We start from the raw sequence: 21,150 nt of genomic DNA on the forward strand, positions 1-21,150 counted from the left end.
AGATCTATCACAGTAAGAAGTGAACCACCTTCGTGGTGCTGAAAAGCCAGCAGGGTTAACCCCGAAGTTACCCGGATAAACTCAGATCCTGCTTCGTGGTGCAGACACCTGGGCGTCAAATGCCGACGCCTCCAGAAAGCCTGACAAAGCATCTGTATTTGACACGTAAGTTACCCTTCAGAGTCCGTATGAGACGCCCTGGGCTTTTAAGTAGGGTAGAGTGGGGTAAGATGCCCCCCCCCTTTATTATTATTATTAGCATTATTATTATTATTTTTATTCAAATTATTATTATTAGCATTATTATTATCATCATTATTATTATTATTATTATTAGCATTATTATATAGCCTTATTATTATTAGCATTATTATTATCATCATTATTATTATTATTATTATTAGCATTATTATTATTATTTATTATTATCATCATCATTATTATTATTATTAGCATTATTATTATCATCATTATTATTATTATTAGCATTATTATAGCCTTATTATTATTAGCATTATTATTATCATCATTATTATTATTATTATTAGCATTATTATATAGCCTTATTATTATTATTATCATCATCATTATTATTATTATTATTATTATTATTATTATTATTATTATTATTATTATTAGCATTATAATAATAATATTATTAGCGTTATAATAATAATTATCATTATTATCCTTATTATTATTAGCATTATTATATATCCTTATTATTATTATCATCATTATTATTATTATTATTATTATTATTATTATTATTATTATTATTATTAGCATTATAATAATAATTATTATTAGCGTTATAATAATAATAATCATTATTATCATTATTATTAGCATCATCATCATCATCATCATCATTATTATTATTATTATTATTATTATTATTATTAGCATTATAATAATTATTATTATTAGCGTTATAATAATAATTATAATTATTATAATTATTATAATTATTATAATTATAATTATTATTATTATTATTATTATTATTATTATCATCATCATTATTATTATTATTATTATTATTATTATTATCATCATTATTATTATTAGCCTTGTTGTTGTTTTGTGCTGGATTTGGGGAACAGGGTCAGTCTTGGGTCGCAGTTCCTCTCATCGTCCACCAGGTGGCGACGATGACGCGCCGGAAACCGTGATGACGCAGCGTTGATGACGCAGGTCCAAGATGGCGGTGCAGGTGCAGCTGTGTAGTCTGGAGAGTTTCCCGTCGCACCTGAGTCCTCTGGATGTTTTGATGTTAAAGTCTCACCTGGACTCGGTTTTCCGGAACGACACCGACCCTCCCACCGTCCTCTTCACCCCGCAGCGGCCTCCGCGTCCCGGGAGCCCGCCGGGCATTTTACTGCGCGTTCACCCGACCACCGAGGAGGAGACCGCGGGCTGCGGAGGAGCCGAGTCCGGGAGCCGCGTCCGGCTGTTCGCCAGCCGCCTCTTCACGCGGCACCACGGGCTCCAGCGGCTCGGCAGCACGGGGACCGTCCGGGCTCTGGAGCCCGTCAGCCTGGACAGAGTGGTGCTGGGAGCCCGCAGCAGGCAGAGCCTCCGCCGGGCCGGAGCGGAGCGGTTCACCGGCGGGCTGCTGGAGCTCTGCCGCCCGGGACAGTGGCTGCTGGCCCGGCGGGGAGAGCCGCTGCTGCTGGGAGACGAGCCGGGACAGGTAAAGTCAGGGGCGTCTTTTCCTCTGGGGACCCAGGGGACCCAGGGGACATGTGCACAAGAAATGATCAATAACAATGAAAATGATTGGAGGACAGTTGATGTGCACAATAAGGAAAAATGCAATGTAAATATAGAAGGAAGAAAAGGAAAGTTCGTGTTTCCTTTTGTGTAAATAAGAAAGTTTCCACCATAAATTGGTGCAGAAAGTGTTCAAAATGTTCTCAGCATTTAATATCCCTTCCAGATGGTATTATAGCATCAGCTTCGTTTTCCTCCTCACTGGTGTAAAGCAGGATGCTGAGCTGGAGCTCATTTTAACTTTTAATCTGCTGATTATTGTCTTTATTTATCAATTTATTTATTTTTTTAATTCTGAAAATAGTGAGAGATGCCGTCCGAGTGACTCCATCACAGTGTTTCAGCTAAACTTTATTACAAATAAATTAAACTAATTAAAAGGAAAAGCAGCAAATCTTCACATCTGTGGACCCTGAAATATTTTTACATGAAAAATGTTAAATGAAATATCTCTGAGGTTATTCCGAATAAAAACTTCTATATTTGGTTTAAATAAAGTTTCATTTATTTAATAATTTAATTTAAAACCAGTTTTGTTCCTTGTGTCAGCAAAAGATGTTTTAAACTATTAAAACAATTTCAGTAAATTTAATTTAATATTTGTTAAAATATGGACAGATGCTCTTCACTTTTTCCAAGATCATGTTTTAAACGGTCTGAAAACTTTCTGTCTCAACAAACTAGTAAAAAGCTTTTAAGAGGTTTTCTTGAGGACATAAACTAAATATTTGTTCTTTGAGTTTAAATGTTCTGTTTTAATGTTTTATATGACAAATAAAATGTGACCGTAACGTGCAGCCGTCCCAACAATCCACAGAAACTAAACATGAACGGAAAATATTTTAAATCACTAATATGTTTATTAATAAACGATTGAAATACGGCGGCAGTTTTTTTCCTGCTTACGATTATTTTTATTATCAATCCATCTGATTATTTTCTCGATTTAATGCTTCGTGAAAACCGACCGATTAATCGACTAATCGTTGTTTCCAGCTGACGGAGCTGCTGGTGTTGGACTGCAGTCCTGTGACGCAGGGTCGGATCACGGCCGACACGTCTCTGGTTCTGACAGACTGCTGGGACTCGGTGGACCCCCCGGGCGCCACCCCGCCCTGCAGACCGCTCAGACTGTGCGTGTCGGACTTCGCTCATTACGCCGACGGCCTCGGAGGGGGGCGGTCTCTGCTGGACAGCCGGAAGCTGCTGGGCTCGGGGTTCTCGGGGGTCCTGCAGGCGCTGGAGTGCAGGCTGGACGTCCGGGTGGCGGACGCTCGGCGGTGGCTCGGGGTCGGAGGTCAGCGGGGCGCGGCCGTGGACGCGGACAGCTGTGTGTTTGTGAGCAAGCAGCTGCTGCTCAGGCTGGGGCTGTTTCACCAGGAGTGGGTGAGGCTGTCCAGGCCGGGCGGGTCCTCCAGACCTCCTGCTGACCAGACCGAGGTCAGGGGGGCCCCCGTGTGCAGAGAGCGACTGGTCTCTGTGCTGGCGGTGGATTTATCACAGAGTCCAGACCTGAACCAGAACGGAGAAGTTGGTTTCATATCGGGAACGTTGTGGTTCAACATGACTGAAGGAGAAGAGGTTCCCGTGAACAGCTGCACACTGAGGATGAAGGTGCTTCAACACACTCACACGACACACACCAGTGGCCCCCAACCTGGGGGTCGGGGCCCCTGCGAGGGTCATCTGCGCCCTCTGCAGGCCCAACAGGCAAACTGCTTCAAACACTCACCTGCAGACCGACCCTGTTGTATTTGACAGTACATTTAATTACTGTAGTATTTTCTACTTCTGCTGCACCACATCTCAGATGTTGTACTTTTTACTTCCCTGTATTTATCTGACAGCTTCAGTTACTTCAGATGTGCGAGCCGTGTTGTCTGCAGTCACTCAGAGTGTTCTCAGGGTGCAACGCCATTTAGTCTCTGCTGACTCCGGTTGTGCAGAGTCGGCGTGTGAAAGTCATCAGGGGACGTAGCGTAACGAACGAATATGCAAACCTATGTGCACGGCTGTATGTGTGGAATCGGTATCTGTACCCTCGTAGATACCTGAGATAAACACATTATGGTGTAAAAGCCAGAATTATGAGAGTAAATAAAGGCGAGGTCGTAAAACATCCTACTTTAATGCGTCACATGATGAACACGTGATGTAAGGCCAGAAGACTTTTACTGTGGCGTTAAGAAGTGAGTAACACCAGTTGGGGGTTTGTTGTTTTGTCTCAGAGGTGGAGGCCGTCACCTCCGGTGCCCGGCGCCCGCCGCTCTGACAGTTTCTGCCGCTCAGCTTCTCCGCCGTTCGCCAGCGAGCTTCACATCCAGCCGGTCGTCTCTCCGCTGTACAACAACCTCAGCTGCTACGACAACCTGCTGTCTGAACACTTCAGGACGCCCAGGTCAGCATGTCGTTTCATTCACTGTATACTAACTATAATGATGGTTATAACGTGCTGCGTTTGCAGGTAGAACTCAAGAAATCAACATACTTTTACTGCTTAACAGGAAATCAAACCTGCGTGTGCTTTAACACCTTCGCACATAGTGCTCACTACAGCGCACAGCTATTCAAAAGCCGTTTACTTGAATGGGCAGAGGTTCTGATGGTCTAGTTGCACATCAGCCACTACAGCGGACGTTTGTGCGTCATGCCATACGCTGCCCCCCTGTGGTAAGCCGTTGTAAGTGCAAACCAAGATGGCCGACAGATGATCAGAAACGCTGAGCAGCTCGGGTAAATCTTGCCGCTCCTCCAATTATAGGAGAACCCTGCAGGTAAATAAAATTTGGTTACAACTAAGGTGTAAAACAATTGTTAAAATTTCCACATTAATTATGATTGGACATTATGCATCGCTGGCTATATTTCAGCTACGATTAACTGTTACTGAGGTTGTTTTTCCTGAAAATACTTATTGTGCACCAACTTGTTTTGGATGTAAATCAATGGATTTATGTTACACTTGCAGTTTTTATAACAAAAACTATATTTTGTGCAGATTAGTTACATTATGTGAGTAACATTTAGTGTTTTGCAGCCAGTAATAGAAATGCATTCAGGACGGTGAAGCAAATTCCATCAGAATAAGTTGAGGAGAATACTCGTGGCAGTGATGATGAATGGCTGAATGCCCAAGTGCCAGCAGCAGTGAAGGTGGAGTCAGAAGTGAGGTTCAGCGTTTTTGCACTGCATTAAACTGTATTAGAATATGTTAAAATATGTGACCACATTAGTTTAACAGCATTAAAGATGTATTTTTATATACTATATAATTTTCTTCATTGGTTTGTTAAATAAATATTTCTTCCTTGCTGCACTTTAGTGATATTCTAATTTTATTTTTCACACCTAAAGTGCAAAAAAAAAAACCCATAGGAAAACAATCCTGACAGAGGCTGACATAACTGATGCATGTAAGGGTTAAAATCACAAGCAGAAGAATTTTCTGATAGCTTTCTTCATCTGTGTCGCCACCATTTACTATTAATCTTAACGTTTTAGGAAATCTGTGTATGGTTCTTTCATTATTTCGTTTCAAAACCAAATCGGAAAAACCCATAACTGAAAACAAAGGAGCTCAACCATGTTTGTCTTTTTATTTTTATTATTATTATTTTTATTATCATATGTAGCCATTTTGCTACAATTACGCTTCACACAACAGCTGCAGCTGTGTTCTTTTCTCTGTGAGAGGGAAGAATTTCGAAAGTAGCGTGGCGCTGCAGAGAGGCCCCAGCTGCAGGAGTGCATGGATCATGGTGATATTCATCCAGCCAGAGGGAACAACCACCAACCGTTCACAGCGTGTCAGTCACAATAGTGACACAACCCGTACCGGAGAGGAAGAGGAGCGGACCGGGGACAGGAGAGGAAGAGGAGCGGACCGGGGACAGGAGAGGAAGAGGAGCGGACCGGGGACAGGAGAGGAAGAGGAAGAGGAGCGGACCGGGGACAGGAGAGGAAGAGGAGCGGACCGGGGACAGGAGAGGACGGGGACAGGAGGGGACAGGAGAGGACGGGGACAGGAGAGGACGGGGACAGGAGAGTGCAGAGCGACCGGCCCGCTGTGGACGGTCAGTGTTCGTTCCCTCTGGCTGATGCTCCTGATTTCATGCATAATCCACTTGTTCCTGCAGCTGGAGGTTCTGTCAGTCCAACAATAAATTGTCTCAACAGCTTTTTGATCAGTTCGTCATCTCATCTAAAGCAGAGACAGCACCAGTCTACCTGTCCAGTACTTTTAAACTGATGATAGACGCTGACCAGCTAAATTTTTCCCTGCTGACTGTACCTACACCCACAGCTTGACGTGGTCTCTGTCGTTGCCTACATCACAAGTTACAGCTAAATTCAGGGAATGCTTGCATGTAATTTTGGTTTTGAAAGTGCGACATAAGCTGCGTTTCTACTGAAAGTGCCCGGAACTTCCTGCCCGTTGTTGCCACCACTGTCTGAAGACCTGCGAAGCTTAGGCAAATTAACGAGCTGACTTTGTGGTATGCCAAACAAAACGTCATTATTTATGCGACACTGTCCATTATACGATATTATCACAATACTTATGTCACGATACTTCTCTTCCGAGAACACTTCCACTGATAACACCTCTAACATGCACTTCCTGTGCTCTTCTTCTTCTATCCCCTACAATGATCTTGTATTGATTGCACTTTTTGTTAACTCTTACTTCCTTCCCTCGGTATCTACCCCATTGATGTGATATGAACTGTGAGCGCTTACTAGTATGTGTTGTCAGTTGTAGATCTGTAGTTGATACTTGTATGTTGTTCCTCAAATGTAAGTCGCTTTGGATAAAAACGTCTGCCAAATCAGTAAATGTAATGCAATGTATGTCACGTTAACATATTATCGCGATACGATATTATCACGATACTTATGTCACGATAACATATTATCACGATACTTATGTCACGATAACATATTATCACGATACGATATTATCACGATACTTATGTCACGATAACATATTATCACGATACTTATGTCACGATAACATATTATCACGATACGATATTATCACGATACTTATGTCACGATAACATATTATCACGATACTTATGTCACGATAACATATTATCACGATACGATATTATCACGATACTTATGTCGCGATAACATATTATCACGATACTTATGTCACGATACAATATTATCACGATACTTATGTCGCCAATACTCATGCCACGAAACGATATTGTCACGATACTATATTATTGCAATACAATAGTATCACAATACTTATATCACGATACGATATTATTGCAATACGATATTATTGCAATACGATATTATCACGATACCTATGTCACGATACGATATTATTGCAATACGATATTATCACGATACCTATGTCACGATATATTATCATGATACTTATGTCACGATATGATATTATTGCGATTTTAAACATGTTAGAATATATTACCTTTTTTCCAACTTCAAATTGTTTCCCCAAAGGAAAACTCTTTTTCTCGTGGACTGAAGAAGCAATTGATTTTATTATTATAGTACCAAAAAGTAATTTTCTCATGTACAATTTATATTAAAAAAATCGATACTTGACCTCCGCGTATCGATACAATATTGCCACGTAAAATATTGCGATACTCTGCTGTATCGATTCCCCCCCCCCAGTCTCTGCTGTAGAAAAGGTTCTTAGTTCCTGGGTAAAATTGCTGCAGTGGAAACGAGAAAGATCCAGCTGCAGACAAAGTTGACGGAAGTTGAACTTCCATATACGGTTCTTCCCAGAAGCCTCCGCGCACAAAACGTGATGCCGTTAATCTCGTCCCGCGTACGATATAGCTCCTACTGCAAAGCGTTTTATTCTTTAGAGGCCAAAAACAGAACTTTAGATATACTTCTGAGAAGTTTTTAGGCGAGAAATCAACTGTGTAGATTTTGAATATCGGCAAATCAAAAGTGTATTTAAACATTTTTGGAGTTGAGAAGCTCCGCAAGTGCCGACCACGGTGCCGATGGGAGGCTGCACAGCAACACAATGGAGGTTAACCTTACCTGCAGCCGCTCGGCTCACGCAGAGCCGTTAAATAAGATGAGTGTCAACGCAGTAATCAGTGTAGATTATGCGTTAATATTTCCTTTACTATAGTTATGAAGAATAATATAATAATATTTATTTTTAATGTTAAAGCAATGTTTCAATTCATACCGCTGTTGTATTTTTTTGTGTTTCACGAACCAAGAATATTCTGTCACGAGCCAGATGTGTCTCGATTTAGGTTAAAACTTTACAACATTACTGAGAATTTAATGATAGAATAACAGCGGTACGAACATTAACAGTATCGTTCAGCTGTTGCTGGACCCGTCTTGGCTGCAGTGGTCTGCGTGACTGGACCTGGGGGAGCTAACCGGAGCTAGCTAACTATTCCTGACAGCCCCCCGAAGCATATTACTCTCACCCTAACCATCACAGGACGTCGACCGGTTAACCCTACAGCGGTGCCCATCGGCCTCACGGCAGACGTGCTAGCAGGTGGGTTAACCTCCATTGTGTTGCCGTGCAGCCTCCCGTCGGCACTTGCGGAGCTTCTCAACTCCAAAAACGTCTGAACGCACTTTTGATTCGCCGTCAACGCGGCTGTACTTTGCGGGAGTTGCGGCCCAAACGCACAGCGCCACCTGCTGGTGGACGCGTGTCCTGATCTGATTCCCAGTTTGTCTTCTCTCTGTGCAGACTGGTCTCTCAGGGCGACATCCTGACAGTTCCAGCCGAAAACCACCCGGACCTGCTGGAGAACAATTCAGAGGGAATATTCAGGTACACAAACACACACTCCCATCAGCTGAACACCGGAGAGGACGCAGGAGATTATTCTGCCTTCTTAGTGCTGTAGCGACAAGTGGCCCACCGCAAGGAACCGGGCGCCCTTCGCCATTATAAATTCAGATACCACTGAAGGCCGACCTCTGAAGTTAGTTTCAACAGTAGGTACTGGCCTGACCGACTAAATTCAGACAGGAGGTTTAGTCCTCCCTTTTTAAAAAGGAGTACCTGTTCCGCCTCACCAGTGAGCTTATTTAAAAAGACAAAAAGGAATTAAAAGCAGGGCAAAAAGCTTATATCTAATCAAACATCAACTCACACTTCTGCCCCGAGCTCTAACGGCAGCAACGTGCATAAAGAAATGGACAAACAATCAGTGGCTATCAGAAGGTTTCTACATTACTTCCTTGTGTCCTGTAGTCGCAACTCCCCTTTGCTTCAGTTTACAAACAATTCTCCTAATAAGGTAATAAAACATCTCATGCAGGTCTCTCTAACTCATGACCCCGGCACCTACTTCCAGGAAAAACGCCTAAAATAACAAACCCAAAATAAATCGGTAATATCTCCTCAACCATCAGGCCTAGATTCATAATTCTGGTCTCCTTTGGAAGGTCAGAAGCTGAGGAATATAAATCCATTGTACATTCACATATTTACCATTACAGACTACATGGAGATGAAATACAGAAAAAATATATATATTTTCATCCTCGCCTGGTAAAAAAAGCTATATTTTAATGCAATAAACCATCAAAACCATCCTAAGGTAGATTATAATCCACCTGGAACACAACTGTAACTGTAAATGTGATGAAAAGAAACTGGCCTGTAAAGCACTCACACGCTTTACAGGCCGCAGCTTGAGAACAGAACATCCTACGAGTCGCCAGCAGAGGCCGATAAACACCGCCTCCGCCAAAGCAAACTCTTCTTCTCTACTTCAATCTGACGACCGAAACAAAACTTATCAGCTCAGCCGACTTCACCAAGATGGCGGCCTGCGAGGACGGTCTTTATTGACACAAACAACCGCTGTTTTTGCCCTGAAAACGGCTAGAACAGCGAAAATCAATCACCTGCTTGGTATCTTCAAAAGCAGAGAAAGGCCTCCCCTGTTGCTGTCAGATTAGCACAAAGCTCCTTCTTTGCTGATCAAAACAATCATCCAGACATCATCAGGGGATACATATAAAATATGTTATCTCAAAAACAAGTTTTAAAATGTAGTAATGAATATTATAAACTCAAATGATATAGATTTAAAAGATGAAAACTTGAACCTCTTATTTTCACACCTCTTTTCTCTGGTTTATATTCAGTTTTCTAGACTTGTGGGCTCGAATTCATTCCCCCCCCCCCGGGTCTCTGAGGCGTGCATTAGATAATCCTAAAGACCTGATCAGCTCTGATCTGCGTTTGATTGCGACACAAAACCTCATCATTCAGTTGTGATTCCAGACGTTCCTCTCTGCTGCTCCGGGTCTTAAACACTAATATGAACATGAACAGTTCGTCACACTTGTAATAAATAAACAGGAAATGAGTTCAAGTGTTTCGTCGACCTGCTCTGTGATGAGTCTGTGTGACCTTTGTCCTCTGTCAGGTGTCCAGTGCTGTTCTTCAGAGTGCAGACAGTATGTCCGTCTGCAGAAAGAGAAGAAGAAGAAGGAGGAGGAGGAGCTTACCTAGCCGACAGACAGCACACCTCACTCTACATGGTGACCTTTTTTTCTTTCCTACACTTTATTGATCCCTGAGGTGAAATTTATTGTCCTCTGCATTCAACCCGTCCTCACTGGGAGCAGCCACTGTGCGGCGCCCGGGGAGCAGTTAGGGGTTCAGGTCCGTGCTGGACTTGAACCGGCGACCTTCCGGTTCCCAGTCGACTAGCGCCTCGGACCTTCAGCCTGTTGGTATTCAGTTATAGCTGCACGACTCCAGTCACAATGAGAATCATGACTTTCTCCCACAATCCTTAAAAAGTATTTATTGCAGTTCATGTTGTCGTCGGGCAGAAATCAGCTGGTGAAGGACGGCTCATAACAACCAAAGTAGTTTGCTACCTCTTTAAAAAGGGATCTGAATTGTAACTAATACAGAGCTCACCTGAAGCTGGACGTCGTCTCTTTGGCTGGTTTCTGTGACGTTTCAGGTTTTCTCTGTTACTTTTGGTTGCAGGTGATTTTGATTGTCGTCACCACAGAGCAGCTTTTTACAGTAAATGTAAATTCTCTGTGAGAACTGTGGGTGGATATGTGTGTTGGTTGTTCCTAACTGTGCATTCAGTATGAACCCAAAGTAAACATGTTGCTGGAGGTGCCAACCGACGCTAACAACAACAGACAAACACAGTCTGCTTAAACTATCTCTGCACAAACAATTATATCTGGAAGGCTGGAAGAAGTAATTGGATTTAATAACTTGTTGACCCTCCTTGGCAGCAACAATCTCAACCAAACATTTCCTGCAGATCAGACCTGAACAACAGGAATTTTGGACCAATTCTTTACATATCTGTTTCAGTTCAGCAATATTCTCGGGATGTCTGGTGTGAACCACTCGCTTGACGTCATGCCACAGCATCTCAGTCGGGCTGAGGTCAGGACTCCGCTCCATAAGGAGTATGTTCTTCTGCTGAAGCCGTTCTGGTGTTGGTTACTTCTGTGCTTTGGGTCCTTGTCCTGTTGCATCATCTCCTGATGAGCTTCAACTGGCGGACAGATGGCCTGACATTCTCCTGCAAAATGTCAACACAAATTTTGGAATACATTTTTCCGTCGATGATAGCAACCCTTGCAGGCCCTGAGACAGCCCCAAACCATGATGCCCCCTCCACCATACATTTGGGATGGATGGTTTTCATGTTGGTGTGCTGTGCCTTTTTTCCTCCACACATAAGGGTTGTGTGTTCCTTCCAAATAAATCAACTTTGGCTTCATCTATTGACACAATATTTAGCCAGTAGTGCTGCGGAACATCCAGACGCTCTTTTGCAAACTTCAGACGTGCAGCAGTGTTTGTTTTTTTTTGTGACAGCAGTAGCTTCCTCCACGTGAACTCCATTCTTGTTTAGTGTTTTACGTATCGGAGAGTCGTCAACAGAGCATGTTCCAGAGAGTTCTGTGAGTCTTCAGCTGTAACTCTAGGATCCTTCTTAACCTCGTTGAGCATTCTGCGCTGTGCTCGTGCAGCAACAGTGCTGAACTTTCTCTATTTATAGACAGTTTGTCTTACTGATGGACATCAAGACTGTTAGAGACACTTCTGTAACCCTTTCCAGCTTCATGCAAGTCAACAATTCTTAATCTGAGGTCTTCTGAGAGCTCTTTTGGTCGAGGCATGGTTAATATCAGGCAATGCTTCATGGGAACAGTTGTGTTATTTTATAGGGCGGCTCTAACCAACACCTCCAATCTCGTCTTATTGATTGGACTTCAGGTTGGCTGACTTCCCATTTACTTTTGGAGAAGTCATTAGCTGACGGGTTCACATACTGTTTCTGCACTGTGACTGTTTCCACGCTGTGTTCAATAAAAACATGAAAACATGTCATTATTTGTGTGGAGTTAGTTTAAGCAGACTGTGTTTGTCTGTTGTTGTGACTTAGATGAAAATCAGATCACATTTTATGACAAATTTACACAGAAATCCAGGTAATTCATCAGGGTTCACATACGTTTTCCTGCCACTGTATGTAAACGCAGCGCCCCCAGCGCTCACTTCGCTTTTGGTCTGAAAGAACCATGAGGATGCACCAATGTGACCTTTTGAGTCCTGATACCTGGGCTTTGGGGATCCGCAGATCTGAGATCAGTTGAAAATGAATAAGCTGTGTTCCTCACTCTGAGGACGAGACTGGGAATCATTCTGTTATGTGTGAGGTGACATCAGGCTGGACCCGGACGCCGCTGCTGACGCATTTGCTTGGGACGTCCCCCTCGTCACCGATCCAGCTGTTTGAGTCAGTATGGGGCCGATATCGGTATCAGATCTGTGCATCCCGTGTTGCTCCTCACCATCAGTGGGTTGATGCCGCTCAGGGAGGTGCGTTTGTTTCGATTGAATTGATCCGCCCACGTGTCAGAATCACTGTCGTACGAATCAGGATCTTACTCCCAGTTTGTGTCTCCTCAGCGAGCGTCCACCAACAGCCCCGTCCCCTGCTGCTCTGTGGACGGAGCGTCTCTGTGGAGCAGTCTGTCTCCTCCGGGCCTCCAAAAGACCGTCGACCTCCTCGGCAGCATCATCCTGCCGCACCTGCACCGCAGGTAACTGACCGGCCTGTTCTCATAAAGCATGATGGGACATGTGGTCATCGGTGATGTCAGTGTTTTGTGTGGTTGCAGCAGCTCCCTGTCAGGCTGCACCGTCCTGCTTCACGGTCCTGCAGGAAGCGGTAAGATGACGGCGGTCGGCGCGGCGAGTCGCAGACTGAACCTCCACCTGCTGAAGGTAGAACAGCTGACCCTGTCCTCCACTTACTCACGTTTGTTCAGACATGTGTTTCTTCTTCTTCTCTCCGTAGACTAAAGCGTAAAAACTAGGATTGTGCATCTTCACTGGTCTCACGATTCGATTCCTCGACGCGTCACCTCAAGGGCGGGAATTTCTAGGCACCTCATTACGATTATGAGGCTACGATGCGACTGTAAAACAAACAGGATACAGATGTATTTTACTCACTGTTTGCTTTCAAAGTACCAAGTAATCAAAGTATTTGTAACAATCCAAAGTAGTAGTTGAAATGCAGATATTTAATGTTACTTCATGTAATTGTAGCTAACATTACATTATTACAGCGTTATTACTGACCTCTGCTGCTGTTTTTATTTATGAGGCTGCTGTTCTTAACTATTAGAGTCAGATACGTGTTGAACTACGCACTTTACACTCTGCAGCCATTTATTTTCCACACCACTAGTAAAAACTGTCTGAGAGTTCGTGTCTCCTCAGGCTCTCTGATAGATTTATATTTTATTTATGCAAAGTTCTCTGTTTGACACTTTAAACAGCTTCTTATAGTTTGTTAAATACATGTTGATATTTAACTCCTGCACTATAAAAGAATAGATTTGAATTCAGTATCTGTGAAACAGAATGTTTTTTAAATGACTAAAGCATCTTTCTTGTGGGAAGTTTGAAATCCAAAGACATTTAAATTACAGAAACTTCTCGTGTGATTATTAAGAGACTTAAACTAAATCTATATACTTAGTAAAGATCACAGAAAATTAGATGAGTTGTTGACTAATGTTTAGTTAAAATGAGTCCTGGTTTCCAAGTTTGATGCTGTTCTGAGGGAGGGAGAGAGAATAAATGCTCTGTAATCAAATAGGATTTGACCCGTTTTAAATAGAAACTAAATGTTAAATCAGCCTTGATAATGTGTCAGGCCGCCACAAATAAATCAGTGTGTGGGAAACGCCTCCTGTAGAGGTCGTCCAGCTGGATCTTTGCCTTGATGGAGGCCGGGGTGTCAGCATCTGGGACTGAAGGCTGCGGGACATGACGTGAGGCTGCACGCTGCAACGTCATCCTCACTTTGATCACGTGACTAGACCAGTAACAGCTCACGGGTCTCAGGTATTGTGGAGAGTTTAAGATAAAGGCCATAAGAGAGAAAAGGTTTAGTAGTCGCTGATCAACATCCTTTATCCGTCATGGTCCGTGATTTATTATTATTTATTATTGTAGAAAACACTTAATGGCTTATTTCAACAACCCGAAACATAAAACGTTGTTGAAACAGCTTCAGATTACAGAAAAGCCAAAAGAAAGAAGGAAACTGTGAGAGTCTTATTCAGGTATCATGTGTTGGAAGGATTTTGCTAAATCTGGTCTGCACATCAGCTCCGGACCGGCTGGAGGAGGAGGTGCTGTTACACGTTGTTTCAGTTCCACTTCCTGTTGTTACCTGTGTGCAGGTGGACTGCGTGAGCGTGTGCGCTGACACTCCTGCAGCCTCGGAGGTGAAGCTGACCTCGGTGTTTCAGCGGGCCGACGCCCTGCAGCCCTGCATCCTGCTGCTCAGGAACCTGCAGCTCCTGCTCAGACCTCGTGGTGGCGCCGAGGAGGACGGCAGGGTCCCGGCTGCGTTCTGCCAGCTGCTCCACAGCGCCCCCACCAGGTCACTGACTGCCTTTAACCCTCCTACAGTAACATTGATCTGCTGCAGGTGGAGACAGAAATTAGAGGTCTTTCTAACCCACGACAGGAAGTTCCTCTGCCCGCCATAATTTGACCCTGAACTCTCACCTGCTCACATCCTGCTGAGGTTCAGTTCAGAGGAAGTGAACCCTGGTTGTCTTTGTGTTTCAGTGTGGTGGTGGTGGCGACGGTCAGCAGACCTCGGGATCTGTCTGCAGGTGTCATGGCGTCGTTTGTCCACCAGGTGGCGTTAGAGAGTCCCACTGAGGAGCAGCGGCACTCGATGCTGGTCAGCCTGAGCCGAGACCTTCACCTGGGGAGAGACGTCGACCTGGAGAGACTGTCCAAACTCACTGCGGTACGTCACTGTTCAAACATCAGCAATTTGACGACCAGCACACAGGGTCCAGATCAGGGTCCAGCACAGGGTCCAGATCAGGGTCCAGCACAGGGTCCAGCACAGGGTCCAGATCAGGGTCCAGATCAGGGTCCAGCACAGGGTCCAGATCAGGGTCCAGCACAGGGTCCAGACCAGGGTCCAGATCAGGGTCCAGATCAGGGACCAGATCAGCTCAGGGACCAAAAGAGTGTCTGTAAATGTTGAGAACAAACTAAAACCTGTGTGCTGGGTGAAACATCTGGCTTCAGTAACGGTGATTTCTCCACGTCTTCCTCCTCAGGGTTTTGTGTTGGGGGATCTGAGCGCTCTGCTGGTGGCGGCAGGTCGAGCCGCCTGCAGGAGGCTGATTCTCACCTGGTGAGACTAAAGACAGATAATAAGAGCTGTGGCGGTTAAACTCGGTGTCGTTTTTTAAAGTCCTGCTCTATTCCCAGTGGAGGCCGGCAGGAGGAGGATCTGTGCTCCAGTGGAGTGACCATCCTGAACCAGGACTTGACCTCCGCCCTGAAGACCCTGCAGGACGCCCAGTCCACGGCCATCGGAGCCCCCAAGGTGATGAGACCCCGACTGCTGGTTAACTGTAACTTAGCGGCTGGTTAACTGTAACTTAGCTGCTGGTTAACTGTAACCTAACTGCAGGTTACCCGTCACCCTAACTGCAGGTTACCCGTCACCCTAGCGGCTGGTTACCCGTCACCCTAGCGGCTGGTTAACTGTAACCTAACTGCTGGTTACCCGTCACCCTAGCGGCTGGTTAACTGTAACCTAACTGCTGGTTACCCGTCACCCTAGCGGCTGGTTAACTGTAACCTAACTGCTGGTTACCCGTCACCCTAACGGCTGGTTAACTGTAATTTAACTGCTGGTTACCCGTCACCCTAACGGCTGGTTAACTGTAATTTAACTGCTGGTTACCTGTCACCCTAGCGGCTGGTTAACTGTAATTTAACTGCTGGTTACCCGTCACCCTAGCGGCTGGTTAACTGTAACCTAACTGCCGGTTACACGTCACCCTAGCGGCTGGTTAACTGTAACCTAACTGCCGGTTACCCGTCACCCTAGCGGCTGGTTAACTGTAACCTAACTGCCGGTTACCCGTCACCCTAGCGGCTGGTTAACTGTAACCTAACTGCCGGTTACCCGTCACCCTAGTGGCTGGTTAACTGTAACCTAGCTGCTGGTTAACTGTAACCTAACTGCCGGTTACCCGTCACCCTAGCGGCTGGTTAACTGTAACCTAACTGCCGGTTACCCGTCACCCTAGCGGCTGGTTAACTGTAACCTAACTGCCGGTTACCCGTCACCCAAGCGGCTGGTTAACTGTAACCTAACTGCCGGTTACCCGTCACCCTAGCGGCTGGTTAACTGTAACCTAACTGCCGGTTACCCGTCACCCTAGCGGCTGGTTAACTGTAACCTAACTGCCGGTTACCCGTCACCCTAGCGGCTGGTTAACTATAACCTAACTGCCGGTTACCCGTCACCCTAGCGGCTGGTTAACTGTAACCTAGCTAACTGTAACTTAACTGCTGGTTAACTGTAACCTAGCTGCTGGTTAACTGTCACCTAGCTGCTGGTTAACTGTAACCTAGCGGCTGGTTAACTGTAACCTAGCTAACTGTAACTTAACTGCTGGTTAACTGTAACCTAGCTGCTGGTTAACTGTCACCTAGCTGCTGGTTAACTGTAACCTAGCTGCTGGTTAACTGTCACCTAGCTGCTGGTTAACTGTAACCTAGCGGCTGGTTAACTGTCACCTAGCTGCTGGTTAACTGTAACCTAACTGCAGGTTAACTGTAACCTAACTGCTGGTTACCCGTCACCCAAGCGGCTGGTTAACTGTAACCTAACTGCTGGTTACCCATCACCCTAGCGGCTGGTTACCCGTCACCCTAGCGGCTGGTTAACTGTAACCTAGCTAACTGTAACTTAACTGCTGGTTAACTGTAACCTAGCTAACTGTAACCTAGCTGCTGGTTAACTGTAACCTAGCTGCTGGTTAACTGTAACCTAACTGCAGGTTAACTGTAACCTAACTGCCGGTTACCCGTCACCCAAGCGGCTGGTTAACTGTAACCTAACTGCCGGTTACCCGTCACCCAAGCGGCTGGTTAACTGTAACCTAACTGCCGGTTACCCGTCACCCTAGCGGCTGGTTAACTGTAACCTAACTGCCGGTTACCCGTCACCCTAGCGGCTGGTTACCCGTCACCCTAGCGGCTGGTTACCCGTCACCCTAGCGGCTGGTTAACTATAACCTAACTGCCGGTTACCCGTCACCCTAGTGGCTGGTTACCCGTCACCCTAGCGGCTGGTTACCCGTCACCCTAGCGGCTGGTTACCCGTCACCCGTCACCCTAGCGGCTGGTTACCCGTCACCCGTCACCCTAGCGGCTGGTTACCCGTCACCCTAGCGGCTGGTTACCCGTCACCCTAGCGGCTGGTTAACTGTAACCTAGCTAACTGTAACCTAGCTGCAGGTTAACTGTAACCTAACTGCTGGTTACCCGTCACCCTAGCGGCTGGTTAACTGTAACCTAACTGCTGGTTACCCGTCACCCTAGCGGCTGGTTAACTGTAACCTAACTGCTGGTTACCCGTCACCCTAGCGGCTGGTTAACTGTAACCTAACTGCTGGTTACCCGTCACCCTAGCGGCTGGTTAACTGTAACCTAACTGCTGGTTACCCGTCACCCTAGCGGCTGGTTACCCAGTCACCCTAGCGGCTGGTTAACTATAACCTAACTGCTGATTAACTGTAACCTAACTGCTGGTTACCCGTCGCCCTAGCGGCTGGTTAACCGTCACCCTAGCGGCTGGTTACCCGTCGCCCTAGCGGCTGGTTACCCGTCGCCCTAGCGGCTGGTTACCCGTCGCCCTAGCGGCTGGTTACCCGTCGCCCTAGCGGCTGGTTAACTCTCTGTGTGATCAGATCCCTGATGTGCGTTGGGAGGACGTTGGAGGTCTGCAGCAGGTGAAGAAAGAGATCCTGGACACTGTTCAGCTTCCTCTGCAGCGTCCAGAGCTCCTGTCTCTGGGTCTGAACCGGACCGGAGTCCTGCTTTACGGACCACCAGGGACGGGGAAAACTCTGCTGGCCAAAGCCGTGGCTACTGAGTGCTCCATGACCTTCCTCAGGTAGGAACACCTTCACCTTCCTCGACACAGACGGCAGGAAACAGATCCCAACATCTTGAGATTGTTCAGATCTAATCAGTCTCTAACTGCAGTTTGCTGGATTAAAGGAACCAGAGGGAACTACTTAAAAGATGAATCTGTACGTGGATAATTCCTTTTTAAAATAATATGATTGAACTCTACTCCACGTTTGATAAACCGCTTCCTTGGAGGCAGGTTGTGTGTCTGATACCAGGACTTGAAATATTAGAACACGGTCAGAACTGATCCGCAGGACATGATGCATTTATTTTGGTTTTGTCCTCATGTTGCTGCCTTGTGGCTGGAAATGAAGAGACGGCAGCTCTGTGTGCTGTCGCCTTGAGTTTGTTTAGAGGAGGAAGCCTCCTGGATACTGTTGTTCTGTCAGCTAAAGAAAGAAAGCTTTGTTCTGTTTTCTACCGGAGTACAAACTGGAAGTTCTTGAAGCTTGTTTAGTAGCTTTTAAATGTGCCAGTCAGGTCTTCTCCTGACATATAAGATACTAATGCTAATCCCCCCCCACGTTTAATGACACCAACAGTGTAATGAAAACCACACCTCAGGAGTTTTAATGCACACACGCAAAACAAAAATGCTTTTTAAGAAAACTCAAATTGTCCTCTCAGAGTATCGGCGTTCAGTATTCTCTTGGTAAGGAAAAAACACAAAATAGGTTCTTTCCAATCGATTCACAAAAGCACAAAAGTTGGTCTTTTCAGTTCATTCAAAGTAACAACATAAATTCATCCCAGTCTTCCAGATAAAATCAATTAATCACAAAATTAAGGTTCGAGTGGCAACACACACACACAGAAAGAAAAACCAGCTGGGCAACAAAGAAAATGCTTTCTGGCGGTCCGCTGGCAGAAAGATCCTGGTCTGGGCATTTGGTTACGGCGTTTTGGCTTTATGCCGGTAAGTAGATGCGGGATGATACGAACAGTAACGAGGCCGAAGCTTGTGTAGACACGTTTACTCACAAGAAAAAATAGTTTTTTACTCCGACGCAATCAGGCTCAATTCACTGTCCTCTTCCCCTTTCGCTCCTTTATTCACGGGGAGGATACCGCTGTGGCGCATAGCGAATCAGAGCGGGTGGGCGTTCCTCACAAGGGCGGTGCATTCTGAGTACAACAGGTTGTCACAGGGCGTGTGAAGGACGAGAGAGAGAGATGGCTTCTCTTTCACAATTTACAGGCTCCTGTAGACACAATGCACTTATTAATGGCCTTCTGGCTTCCTCTTAAGCTGTGTTAATTCCTGCGAATTCGCTCCAGGCGGCGCGAAAGAGGCGTTTGTCGCGACATCCGCTGGTTCGCGCGAGTCAAATTTTTCAACTTGGGTGAGAAATTCGCTTGACGCGATGTTGCAAAAGCCAATCAGCGGTGAGATTGTCCAAACGTCACCGGCGGCTTCAGAGCGTTGCTTGGAGAGGACGAGACGAGCGGTGTCGTGACAATCCGCTGGCCGACGGGGAGCAGCGCTGCAGCTTTCAGACAGATTAACCCCCGTAGTCGTTCTGGATTCTGCTCTGACAGCTACGCCGTTTACCCGCAGGAGGAGCTCAGAGTCAACTGCTTTTAGTAAATTACAATTTGCGTGCGCTTCTCAGCAGCTTCCGTTAACACGTCTGGGTCCGCTGTTGTTGTTAGCTACCTGGTCCCTCAGCGGTGGAAAACGAGACTGCAGACAGCTTCATGTTTTAAAATACATCACAAATACATTAGTTTAACATCACATCATGTGCACAGTGCTCACAGAGAGCCATTAACACTGTCCAGAGAATATTAAATGCAACACATCCGTAGAAACACTGATACGTAACATCAGACAATATGCCTTGAAAGTTATAACTTAAATGGTTCAATTTCCAAACAAAACGGTACGTTGGCCCAGCGGCACTTTTCCACCCTCAGCGGTGCAAAACGAGACGGAGCGCTACGGAAGCCTAGGAGGTTCAGACGGGATAGCGTGCAGCTAGGGTCATTTCCACAGGGATCATTAGCAAAAATGAAGAGAAATATAAATAACTCCATGAGATAAAATTCACAAATATTCAATAAAACCATTAAGTGATAAATAAAATGTGTGTGAAAGAGCATTTTTCTCTGTTACATTTGCATATTTTTTTGCAGGCTGTGTAAGAACATGTAAAGATCCTGAAGCCACTTTAATGCAGCTGACTTTAAATTCCTTGAACCTGTTTGTGTTTCAGTGTTAAAGGTCCGGAGCTCATCAACATGTACGTGGGTCAGAGTGAAGAGAACATCAGAGAAGGTTTGTATTGTGCTAGATTTGAGTTTTATTTTGTACACTTTTGTTCATCTTTTCTATCAGTAGTAATAATGCAAAGTGAAAAACTTTGTTTTTGTTTCAACCTGGAAGTCAGGGTAGTATTGCGAAACACGGCTCAGAGTACGTCCATGAAACAAGCTTTTTTTTTTGCGGCGGACAGGCTCAGATTGTTGTTACAAACTTATGAAAATATCCCTCCAAAGAGACTTTTTTAAAGAGATCTTTTTTGTTTAACCAGAAACAGCAGCTGTATCGCTCTCGTCAAAGCCACCAGACTGCATTGATAAAAACAGTAATTCTACCTCACATAGACAGAAAACAAGTTTGATATCTGAGATCTGTGAACTCTTTTTGGAAGAGAAAACTGAGACGAACAGTAAAACAATGATTCATCTTCCTGCTAAACCTTTGACTCGCTGTTCCTGTAGTTGTGCATGTTTGTTTGTTGAACATCAAATAAAACGATAAAGCATAAAAAGAATGAACTGAATTTCAGATTCTCTTTAAAAAAAACTATTGAAATAACAACAAAAACACCAGCTGCAGGCTAGGTTTTCAA

General features: G+C 45.0%; 1 protein-coding gene across 3 annotated transcripts; it reads left to right on the forward strand.

The window, feature by feature from the left end:
- The first annotated feature begins 1,178 nt into the window (after positions 1–1,178).
- Positions 1,179–21,150, forward strand: LOC119899949 (peroxisome assembly factor 2-like). 3 transcript variants are annotated; one of them, XM_038714773.1, is made up of 13 exons: positions 1,179–1,696; positions 2,773–3,390; positions 4,005–4,174; positions 8,498–8,581; positions 10,194–10,308; positions 12,725–12,858; positions 12,919–13,042; positions 14,515–14,717; positions 14,909–15,095; positions 15,418–15,494; positions 15,572–15,689; positions 18,070–18,275; positions 20,512–21,150. In XM_038714773.1, the coding sequence occupies exons 1-13, from the start codon at positions 1,205–1,207 to the stop codon at positions 20,804–20,806; spliced, it is 2,823 nt and encodes a 940-aa protein (XP_038570701.1). In that variant the 5' UTR covers positions 1,179–1,204; the 3' UTR covers positions 20,807–21,150. The 3 variants fall into 3 exon arrangements, with proteins under 3 accessions (XP_038570701.1, XP_038570702.1, XP_038570703.1); XM_038714774.1 differs by having other exon boundaries at positions 12,937–13,042; XM_038714775.1 differs by having other exon boundaries at positions 12,940–13,042.

This window comes from Micropterus salmoides, unplaced genomic scaffold (genome assembly GCF_014851395.1).
Source record: "Micropterus salmoides isolate LMB-PRFRI ecotype aquatic unplaced genomic scaffold, ASM1485139v1 Ms_hic_scaffold_12, whole genome shotgun sequence".
Taxonomy (NCBI): Eukaryota; Metazoa; Chordata; class Actinopteri; order Centrarchiformes; family Centrarchidae; genus Micropterus; species Micropterus salmoides.

Excerpts from the sequence above, each read along its gene's own strand:
- LOC119899949 (XM_038714773.1), top strand. The coding sequence starts at position 1,205 with ATGGCGGTGCAGGTGCAGCTGTGTAGTCTGGAGAGTTTCCCGTCGCAC. Across the intron at positions 8,582-10,193 it reads AATTCAGAGGGAATATTCAG|GTGTCCAGTGCTGTTCTTCA; the intron begins GTACACAAACAC and ends GTCCTCTGTCAG. Across the intron at positions 15,690-18,069 it reads CGGCCATCGGAGCCCCCAAG|ATCCCTGATGTGCGTTGGGA; the intron begins GTGATGAGACCC and ends CTGTGTGATCAG.